At 36.3% G+C, this 12,065-nt stretch overlaps 1 protein-coding gene across 1 annotated transcript; it reads right to left on the bottom strand.

Moving 5' to 3' along the window:
* Positions 1 to 521: 521 nt before the first annotated feature.
* Positions 522 to 2,956, bottom strand: LOC113332881 (aldehyde oxidase GLOX-like). The gene is made up of 2 exons (XM_026579382.1): positions 2,349 to 2,956; positions 522 to 1,485 (listed from the first exon to the last, which is right to left on the bottom strand). The coding sequence occupies exons 1-2, from the start codon at positions 2,915 to 2,917 to the stop codon at positions 522 to 524; spliced, it is 1,533 nt and encodes a 510-aa protein (XP_026435167.1). The 5' UTR covers positions 2,918 to 2,956.
* Between the last annotated feature and the right edge of the window lie 9,109 nt (positions 2,957 to 12,065).

Genomic DNA, 12,065 nt, shown 5'->3' with positions numbered 1-12,065 from the left:
AGGGATTTAGAACAGTACAGACCAGAGAAGATCGATTGAGGCTAAACAAAAGTTTGTTTCTGAAATTTTTAATTATATTTTTATAGTGGGACTACTAACTAAAATATTTATCTATAATGTGCCCCTTATTTTCTTACGAATTCGTCCCAATGTTTATCTCTAATTACATTTTAAACCAGTTTTGCTTTTATTTTAACCATGACACCCCTAGCTTTGTTGCCCCCGCTGGTTGCTGCCCCAAAGTCAACCTTCATTGACTTTGCCTCAAGGCCGGTCCTGATTGTGACACTGTGACGTGATAATCTTCTTTGTTTCTCACTTTCTCTCCTCGGTCCAGGAAGTGGAAGCTTCTGTTCTGAGTCATCATACTCGTGTACGTAATAATGTGTTGAAGTCTCGTACGTTCATACATAGAGGCGACAAATTATAACTCACTGGAAATGAACTGTGATATATGAATCAAAATACATAGCAAGTGCTATTACAATTCATGTTAGAACTTAGATTGTCCAGTCACAATGTCAAGAATTAATTCTAATCCAAACACCAGGACTGGGTACACCAGCATGAACCACAAACAACATGTAGTACCCAGGTGGTGCAATCCGAGCAGTTGTTGGTCCGGTCACAGTCGCTCGATATGCAGACTGTGAATGTGAATGGTGTTGCGAAACAGAATTTAACCTAAAAACCACCATTCTCTGACTCATCCCAAAAGAATGCGTCGAAAAGGACGGTGATAGAATACGAACCGATATTGCATTCTTCCCTCGAAATGCAGAAACAGTGAACAAAATGTCCCTAGATCCCCCATATGTTAAAGCATTACCAATATTTGTGATTCTGGGTCTGATAGCTGCACTATGCGGTGCTAAGTATGGTGGATGATATGCTTCTAAGCTTAAATCAGTAGGGAATAATACTCCAGTGAAATTATAACCTTCGTTCGGATTACTTCCTCCTACTATAATTCTCCCATCGGGTACTAATACAGCTGTGGAATGATACATTCTAGGTCGGGTTGACGGGTTCATCATCGAAAACCTATTATTTACATTTTCATGGGGACTATACCTGATGGGTTCCAGAACTGGATCACGACCCAAAAGCCAACCTGCAGTACCTCTACGTGCTCCATTAATGATCATCAGGTCACCTGTTGGTAAGATGAGCATGTCACCCATGACCCGAGGAAAGGGCATTTGTTCCATTACCCAGACTGGATGTGGATCTGATACCTTTAATCGTCCACACGTTGAACTTGCATGTACGAAATTGCCTCGCCCTGCATGTAAGTAACTACGTGGTGGTGCACCGCCACAAATTATGATTTCAGCTACAACTTTCTTGGGATCTTCTAAGGATGAAAAATCAAGGGGAAGTAGAATGGATGAACCCGAACTAGGATAATTTCTCGGGTTAGCACTAGGGATTTGTGGGTATTCTTTAATCACATGATTATGAACATAATCAAGTAAGATTGATGTGGACACACGAACTACGTGGGGGTCCGAATGCACACAATCAATCATTAACGTCTAAAGAGATTACGATGATGATACCCTGATGTGGATTCATTGGCTCAAAACCTTCGGGTTTATCATGGCCTCCTCCAACTACCCCGTGCGTGGCGATCATGCATGGGATACAAGTATTAAAGGAAAACAAAACATATAAGCAAATACGTGCGGAGCTAAATGAATGTAAAGTGCTGAAATGTAAATAAGACCAAGGTTTACGTGGTTCAGCACTAAGGCCTACATCCACGGGGTTTGTTGTTCTACTATATTATTCACGGTTACACGAATAGTTGAATGACTTTGGGTTTACATGTTTCTCTCCACTAAGGGATTAACTTACCCTTACTATTCTCTCTCTCTCTCTCTCCTTCTCTCCTGATGTTTTTCCGATCCCCCTTCCTCTTTGTGGAGATTGGGTATTTATAAGGTTGGAACGTGGGACCCATTTCTGAAGACCGTTGGAACCTTATCTTCTCGTGTCCTTGCGTCCATCACGCGGAGGTCTGCGTTTCCCCCTTGATCCCGCGGAGGCATCTTCGCTCGTTCCACAGGTTGGTCGACACGTGCACTGCTCAGAGTGTTTAATGCGGGTAGTTGAGAGGTCTGCTCGTGTCAGACAAGTGTCTTCTGCCCCTGTCAGTCCGTGTCAGCTAACTTTCTCTCCACCGTTGATCTTAGCCCCTCTTCTGGGGATGAGATAAAGCAACTCCTCGGGGTTTATTTGGTGCTTCGTGACGCATCATGTTTTGATGTTTCGGCTTGCATGCTTTCCACGTACCTTTCTGTATGCACGTGTCCGATAGTGAGATATATGTGTACACAATTGATCTTGTGTGAGTGAAGATGAATAAGTTTCCATCTGGTAAAAGATGTACAAATGGATATAAGTTATCCTCGGAAGCATCACGAGTCTCTCTTAAAAAAGTCAAGTTGCGTAAATTCGAGGATGCTGAATCTCTTTTCGGGTAGAATTCGTAGCTATATTGTCTCCTACCGCCAACGATGATTATTCGACCATCTGGCAGTATTTGGTTAGTAGCGTACCATCGTCGGGCTGAAAGATAGTTCACGTGTTCAGTCCAATCACATCTTTCATTGTTGCAGGGAGCAAATGTACGTACAACCCGTTCACCATCATTGAATCCACCTGTTTGTACTAGCATTCCATTTGGAAGTACAGCGCCGGATGAACAAAATGTGTCAGTATGGACCATTAGAGGTCGAAATGAGTTCGCTTCAACATCATATAGTAAAGAATGAGCAGTACAGTCCCTTTCTAAGGCGGTATCCGAAGAATCAACGCGGCAGCGGCCATTTGATAAAGAGAGATTTGATCTGCCAAAATCAGTTCTATCGTACATCACTATTTTGTTGTTATGGAGGAGTTGCATATGCATAGGTGATATTCCGATATTTTTTTGCAAGAGTTGCCATTCGCCACCACCTTCAAACGAACGTCTCAAACCTAAAGCTGGAATTAGTCTGAGAAGGACGACAAAGAAAATGATGAGTTTGGTGATGGCCATGCAATAACATTAGAGGATTGTTCGTAGGTTGATTAGAATATCGTTGCTTATATGGTATTTAAGTGGTTTGTTGTTAAGGACGATTTTTGCTTTGGAGTGTGAATGTCGGTGTATACAGGATGGGTTCATTTATTCATTAATTTATTCTCTTCTTAGGTGGTTTAAAGAGAGTGATATAGCATTGATAACATTTTCTTTGTACTTGTCATTTCATTTCGGGGTTGAACAAGAATAGCCAAAAACAGTGTGAAGTATTAACTTTTAGCAAGAGGATTAGCATGGATGAAGTCACGAAGTTAAGTCTTACAAAATCTCAAGTCTAAAACTCAAAAATCCTGGCCTAGCTCCATCATCCATGATTGCTCCATGCACATTTTATAAGCTCTCATGGTGTAAATGTTCATTAATATATAGGTCTTTGCAATCTTTATGCGATTTCTATCTAATCTACTAATCTTTATCAAATTAGTAATTGCCCAATAATTATTAAAAAAAGATATTTTGTCAATGTGAAAATTTTATTGGGAAACATAAAACAAAGTGATACTCTTGATATACTTATATATCATCTAACAATTTTGTTAGAGGATAGCAAAATATAATTCGAGGAGAGTAAAAATCATAGTCGACTCGTTTATTAGATCGATTTTGATTGTTTTTCCTAACTCGGACTGAACTACCCTTTTCATACTCGCAATCAATTAACTTTGTCTCCGTCCTTCAAACAAAAACTTCTCATTTCCGCCATCGCTGCAGTCATCATGGACTCGTCATGATTTACTATCCAAACCAACAATCAAAATGAAACGCGAAAAATAGATCAAACAGTATCAATGGAGCTACTCAAACAAACTAATCAAGAGTCTCCTCCATGAAGGAAAAAAACCAAATTTTAAATCTACATATCTCTTATCTAACTGCAATCAGAAATCTATTATGACTATTTCGAATTCTTAATCTCCTGATGCTGGTCGCACCATTGGTTTAGGGATGTTCATCACTGGATCCCATGTCTTTCTCTTTATGCATTATGGATTCCATGTTGTTTAGGTTTTCAACGTTTATACCGATGAATCATGAAACTTACCCATATCTTATCAGTTATTTGGTAATAAAGCAGATTATAAACTTATTAATGAAAGATGGTCATGGAATTATTGGTACTAAAACCCCAAAGTCATTCCTGAATCGTCTACTAGATTGGTTGTCTCCTTCTTGAGAAAACATAACATAGAACGGAAACCAATATGGGTTCACTCGTAATCGCCGATAATTCAAAATATATTCTTTCTAAATCATGATCTTCTTCTAGGTCACACAGATGGGGTTGGTGGTGGTGTTGGAAAGTGGCCGAGTTTGAGCTATGAGTGACAAATTGTAGTACGGGTAGATTGGTCTGAGTCAGACAAATAAATTGAATCAGGCTTAATAAGCGAGTTGATTGGGATTTTTGTTCTCCTCGGATCACTTTTTGCTCTCCTCTAACAAAAATCATCATCAAATACTCCTCTTCAAGTTAATGACTCGATAAAGTACTTTAACTTGCGAGTACAGGAATGGAACATAACAACCCGGCCCAAGCCCTTTGGTGAACACATCTGAAAAAGCGGGGGGTCTAACAACCACACCCAATATTTCGTTCGGAAATCTGGATGTACTAACTCCAATATAATTCCAGGAGCATCAACTAGACAGTCAGACTCAATCAAGGAAATATATCCAAGAGTTATATCTCAATTTCTCAATACAATCTGCAATCGAACAAATAGAGATCTGTGAGCCTGATTGATATGAGAGATAACTTGAACGGTACCAAATACCAATGTTCAAGTGTCAATCAATTTCAATCAACAACCAAAGGTCGAATCTACCAATTGATTGAACTACGTACAACTTGTGGTATTTCAATTATATAAACAAATATAATGCGGGAAAAAAAAACACAGATACTAGAAGTTTTGTTAACGAGAAAACCGCAAATGCAGAAAAACCCCAGGACCTAGTCCATATTTGAACACCACACTGTACTAAGCCGCTACAGACACTAGCCTAATACAAGTTAACTTCGTACTGGAATGTAGTTGAGCCCTAACCAAGTTTCACGCACTTGATTCTGTTAGCTGATCTCAACTACAACTAAAAGTTGCTACAACCCAAAGTCAAAGACTTTATAAACAAATCTGTCTCCCACAGAAAAGTCTATTCTGATAGATAAATTTGTCTCCTACAGAAATACCTACGAATTTTTTGTTCCGTCTTCTGATAAATCAAGGTGAAAAAGAACCAATTGATAATCCAGTATTATATTCCCGAAGAACGGCCTAGAAATATCAATCACCTCACAATAACTTAACTATATGGTAGTAGAAGAAGTTATTATGGAATCACAAAGAATGAGACAAAGATCGTTGTGATTACTTTTTATATCTTACCTATCGGAGATAAATCTCGAGCAAATCTTAGAGAAGATAGTACTCAATACGATTGAACAAGTAAGATCAGAACACGCAATTACAGAGAAAATAGTTGGGTCTGGCTTCAGAATCCCAATGAAGTCTTTAAGTCATTAGCTTATAATGGTTTTAGGAAAAACCTAGGTTAAAGGAGAATCGACTCTAATACGCAACTAGTATAACACAGGAGGTGTGGGAATTAGGTTTTCCAGTTGCTAGAGTTCTCCCTTATATAGTCTTCAAATCAGGGTTTGATAGCTTTGAAACAAAGCAATCAATATTCACCCGCTAGATGAAACCTGATTTAAGATTCAATCTATGTTTGCTTAAAACCAAGAAATGTATCTCCACCGTTAGATGGTCATAGCTTGTTACACACAAATGAAATATACCTTCATTTAGATATGGGTAGTCGTAACCAAAAGTGTATATTGAGTTGGCTCAACAATAGTTAACTGAAGTTATCAACACTTTTGTATTAACCACATTCATCTAACACTTCCAGATCAAATGATAATCACATGAATCTAATTGTGTTACTCATAGAGTTTTTCAATTGTTTATATTCTCATAGAAGTATACAAGACACAATTGAAACAAAATCGGATTGATTCAAGAGAATCAATTCATAAACATTTAGCCACGGTTTGCAAAGATTGCTTTCCTTAATTTATAAATATATTTTTTCATGAGTATGAAATCATACTTAACCGATTTTAGAACTTAAACCAACTCAGTTTGCAAACGGGTACACAAACTTAAGTTCCGGACTTAGGTCTTGACCGACAGTTCGCAAACGGGTACGCATACTGTCATTCCGGACCTAATTCAGTAGAATCGTTCGCATACTGGTATGCAAACTTGTTTCCCGGATTTTAGCAGTTAAAACCGTTCGCATGGTGGTATGCAAACTTGGTTCCCGAACCTGAATCATACCACAACAGTCTTCATACTGGTATGCATACTGTGTTATATCCAGACAATGACTAATTGTTCTAAACTCCCATTACAATCATTGAAACATCCTTAGAAGACGACAATGGTTGTCTCACACATACCATTAGCTTATAAGTAATTTTCAAGTGATCGGATGATCAATGCGAAACATTCCGAGTCTACATCAAATGACTGTCTCACACAAATCATGTAAGATGTTTCAAGGCAATTTTCACATGATCATTTTTTGATTCATTATTTAGTTTCCAACTAATAAATTGTTTCCAAATAAATTCGTCAATAATAATGATGAACGTAGCTAAAGCAAAAAGCTTTCCAACACATATTTCGAGAAAGATATAAGCGAGTTAAACTCAGCTCGAAATATCAAATGTGTATCATGTAAAAGTCTATATAGCTATACGACTTAGTCTCAATAGGAGATAGAATAGAATAAACTTCTGAGTGATAGATAAGTTTTAGTCTCCACATACCTTTTGTTGATGAAGTTCCTCCAAGATCTTCTCAGTAGATATTCGTCTTCAATCAATGAACGTCGTGAAGTCTAAAGCTCAACTACACATTCTATCCTAATCCGAGACATAACTATAAGTAGACTAGAAATCAAGACTTATGTTTTGAAAACTAAACTTTACAAACAAGCTTGAGATAGAAACACTTGCTGCTCTATCAATCTCCCCCTTTGTCAATTTTAGTGACAAAACTATCAATACATATGGATTACAAAATAAATAAACTTTGTAGCTTCTCATCCAACATGCTTGATTCCCTTGGTTCTTCAACATCCCTTGAATTCTTTGTCACTCCAAGTACTCATGTGATTCTGGACGCGTTCAACTCAGCATCATTGTTGTTGAAGATCCGTAGCCACAACAATAAGAAAACAGATGTTCTCAATTATTGTTATACAGTATCATAGTATTATTACACAACATCAAAGTTCAATTGTATCACAACTTTGACAATAGTACTACGGTGATATGTATCACTCCCCCTTAGTCAATAGTTCATCTCACAATGAAAACCACTCCCCCTTATTACATAATGATCCGTAAACCATATGTATGTAGTGTGAACTACAAAATAATTCTCCCCCTTTTTGTCAATATAAACTGGGAAAGGTACGAAAACTAGCGGGATCATAATGAAATTCTGAAAGAGATTATTCATGAATAAAAGAGAACATATCAACTTTGTTTCGATGATTTCACATAGTCGAAACTTAGTGTATTCATCAAGGAGTTTATAAAGATATAAGATAACTCATACTATATTCCACAACTGCACTCCCCACAAAGATTTGGCAATTAAGCACAAGTTCAATTAAGAATTCTCCTCCATAAAATGTCATTCCCGAAAGAACAACAAGAGCGACCTTACTTTTATGAGAAAAGAAGGATTTCTTTGGACATTAAAAAATCACATGCATGAATTTATATCCAGAAAACTCGAATAAATTAACCACAAGAAGACCTTAATGATTAAGTTAATCGGAAATGCTCAACATAAGAAAACTTACGGAGCTATACAATACTTTCACATAGAAGTGGATCAGGAAAATATCAATACTTTGGAATATTCAAAAGTTCATTCTATCTTTTATCAATATTTTCATAAAGACATAATAGACTTAACTTTTGACATATGAGATAATCATAGTTCACAGACGTACACACACATATCCCATAATTTGTTTTGCAATATATAAAACCAATAAAAATTAATACTGCAAAATCATCTTCCAAATAACTTAGAATTTAAATAAATAAATCTAAAACATTGCAAAATGAAAATCGTTGACAAAATCTATGTGTAATCATAATATTTGCTATTCCAAACCCTAGTTATCCTTCTTAAAACACAAGAATAAATTATCATAAGAAGTTTCCTAGACAAAATAAAATCAGGCTTCTTTGATAACTTCATACCTCTCCATGACACCATCATAAAAGGTATTATCGATATCCTTGATCCTTTTGACCGTAGAAACTCCATGTTCATGAGTTAGAACATTCACCTTTTGATCAACAATGCGTACAATTTGCCTGGCCTTGATGGAAGCAGATATGAGCTTCTTCTGGTTCCGTATCAAGACCTTTTGAATTTCAAGGATTTTGGTCTGGCCATCAATGAGATGATTTATTTGCAGTTGAAGATTTGCAAATTCGACCTTTGAGTTATTCTCAGAATGAATTAAATCCTTGACAGATTCACCAATCCAGGAGTTGTATTCTTTCCTTGCAATCATCTTTTTCAATACAAGTTCTTGAACCGAACTGCATCCTTTAATGTCTTCTTCTATAACAAGATTCATGACTTCCTGAGGTCTTGAAGAGTTCTCCATTTTTTCTTTTATATTGGGATAAAAGAAACAATATATATATATATATATATATATATATATATATATATATATGTTTGAGAACAAGAGAAGAATCCCCTTGTTATGTAAACCCTAAAAAACTCACAGGAAGAAGACACGGACGTTCGCGGACCAGTTACAGAAGGTTAATGGATCAAGAAAAAATCCAAAATAAGGAAATACACTTTGTTTTCAAATATCTCATATCTTTTCATGGCTCAATAATTTAGAAGATGATTTAAATTAGAGCACACAAACAAAGATATAATAGTTACTAGGAGTCAAGATATGAATCAACTTTTGTAAATTTTGAAAACTATATTAACACAAAACATTCGATCAGACGATAAAATACAACGAACTTGAGCATCACGCAAATATCATCCTTGCAACTCTCAAGTTAGATACAAGGATGAAATTACCTAGACTTAGGTAGTAGAGTGAGAAGTAATCCCACTACAAATATTGAGGGAAGAGTTGTAAATATCTTCTGAGTGTTTGTTCTGTATATTCCTTACCTTCTTTTGATTATATCTCATTCCATGAGAATTAGACATAAACCCTTTTGAATATCCATGAGAAGTATTTTTTTGAGGATTAAGTCTAGGACCTCTAGAGATTGGTTCCAGAGGATCAGAATTGTGAGAATTCCATCTTCTGAACTTAGCTCTACCAGACTTATTCTCATAAACACTGGGAATGTATAAACTTGTAGCGCACAAATTTGCACCATTAAGAGGGACACATTTCCTGCAGAGATTTCTAGATGAGTGACCTTGGAAACCTCGTTTATGAGAGTTCTGGTTTTTTGCAGGAATGAAACCAATTATAGATGTCGCCAGACGATTTACTCCGTCGATAGTAAAAAGAAGTAGATTTTGAAGCTCAGAAATATGTTTCTTCCTAGTAAAACAATGTAGAACATTATGATTCCTTTTCCCGCAGAAGGAAAAGTTTTGTGGATAAGAGACATTGGATGGAACCTGTTTTAGACTCATAGCGTTTCCGGAAAATTGCAAGTCATGCAAACATTTCTTAGCAGACATTTCCTTTGGAGTAGTTTTCTTCATGCTAGGTAATACCACATGAGTATTAGAGATAGGCATGGAAGATGACATAATCATTAAAACAAATTTTTCCCTTTTAAAGGATTTGCACTGTTCCTGGGCTAGAAGAAGAGATTCACCCAGTTTCTCTCTTTCAACACGACAACTGTTCAACTCTGAGGAATGAGTCTCGATCAAACATTTTTCTCTAATTGAATATTCTTTAACAACATCTTCAAGAATACTAATCTTTTCACGTTGTAGAGTAGTTTCTTGAACAAGGTTTTCTATATTGTTAGAAAAAGACTCAACAATGCTATAGAGTTCCCGTTCTCTATCAAGAGACTTCTCAAGTTCATCAGTGAGCTGAGCATATTTTCTTCAAGGGATCTAATTTTAGAAACTTGAACATCAATAATCTCAGCAGATTTTTTTAAGTACTGGTGAGCTCCATTTCAGATTCTGACATAGTGTCGACTGTCACTTTAGAGGGAACGTCATCAGAATCTGATAGCGAAAGTTTTCTACCTCGGGATTCAGAAGAAACATCTAAGGATTTATCCTTTGAGGTAAGCCCAAGAAATTTGACATACAAAAACTTTGGAGGACATCTCTATGTGCACAGAAAGTGAAATAAGTTTATATCCATAGAAATCAGATTGCTACAAACACAGACTTATGAGGTCTTAGCGTGTTTTCCTGCTCCATTACCAACTGAAAAAGCGGGGGTCTAACAACCATACCCAATATTTTATTCGGAAATCCGTATGGAATAACTCCAATATAATTCCATGAGAATCAACTAGACAGTCAGACTCAATCAAGAAAATATATCCAAGAGTTATGTTTCAATTTCTCAATACAATCTGCAATCGAACATATAGAGGTTTGTGAGCCTGATTGATATGAGAAATAACTTGAACGGTACCAAAGACCAATGTTTAAGTGTCAAGTAGTTTCACTCAACAACCAAAGGTCGGATCTACCAATTGATTGAACTACGCACAACCTATGACATTTCAATTATATAAAAAAATATAATGCGGAAAAGAAATAACAGAGATACTAGAAGTTTTGTTAACGAGGAAACCGCAAATGCAGAAAAATGCTGGGACCTAGTCCAGATTTGAACACCACATTGTGTATTAAGCCGCTACATACACTAGCATACTACAAGTTAACTTCGGACTAGAATGTGGTTGAGCCCTAACCAAGTCTCACACCAATTAAGGTACATTCGCGTTCCTAACGCCTCTAAATCCCAGCATGACTCTGCGCACTTGATTCCCTTAGCTGATCTCACCCAAAACAAAGAGTTGTTACGACTCAAATTCGAAGACTTGATAAACAAATATGTCTCACACAGAAAAGTTTATTTGAATAGATAAATATGTCTCCCACAGAAATACCTACGAAGTTTTTGTTCCGTATTTTGATAAATCAAGGTGAACATGAACCAATTGATAATCCGGTCTTATAATCCCGAAGAATAGCCTAGAAATATCAATCATCTCACAATAACTTAAATATATGGTAGTAGAAGAAGTTATTGTGGAATCACAAAGAATGAGACGAAGAGATTTGTGATTACTTTTTATATCTTACCCATCGGAGATAAATCTCGAGCCAATCTTAGAGAAGATAGTACTCAATACGATAGAACAAGTAAGATCAAAACATGCAACTACAAAGAAAATAGTTGGGTCTGGCTTCAGAATCCCAATGAAGTCTTTAAGTCGTTAACCTATAATGGTTTTAGGAAAAACCTAGGTTAAAGGAGAATTGACTCTAGTACACAACTAATATCACACAGAGGTATGGATATTAGTTTTTCCAGTTGTTAGAGTTCTCCCTTATATAGTCTTCAAACCAGGGTTTGATAGTTTAGAAACAAAGCAATCAATATTCACCGTTAGATGAAAACCTGATTTGAATATGGGTAATTGTACCTAAACCATTAGATGGTCTTAGCTTGTTATACACAAATGAAATATACCTTCATTTAGATATGGGTAATTGTACCTAAACGTGTATATTGAGTTGGCTCAACAATAGTTAACCGAAGTTATCCATATAAACACTTTTGTATTAACCACATTAATCTAACACTTCTAGATCAAATGATAATCACATGAATCTAATTGTGTTACTCATAGAGTTTTTCAATTGTTTATATTCTCATAGAAGTACACAAGACACAA

Source organism: Papaver somniferum, unplaced genomic scaffold, assembly GCF_003573695.1.
Source record: "Papaver somniferum cultivar HN1 unplaced genomic scaffold, ASM357369v1 unplaced-scaffold_132, whole genome shotgun sequence".
In the NCBI taxonomy this organism is placed as follows: domain Eukaryota; kingdom Viridiplantae; phylum Streptophyta; class Magnoliopsida; order Ranunculales; family Papaveraceae; genus Papaver; species Papaver somniferum.
The sequence above is the reverse complement of the archived record's forward strand: the minus strand, read 5'-3'. Positions and strand labels throughout refer to the sequence as shown.

Excerpts from the sequence above, each read along its gene's own strand:
- LOC113332881 (XM_026579382.1), bottom strand. The coding sequence starts at position 2,917 with ATGCATATGCAACTCCTCCATAACAACAAAATAGTGATGTACGATAGA. Across the intron at positions 1,486-2,348 it reads TTCATCTTCACTCACACAAG|ATCAATCTTACTTGATTATG; the intron begins ATCAATTGTGTA and ends TCGTGTGTCCAC.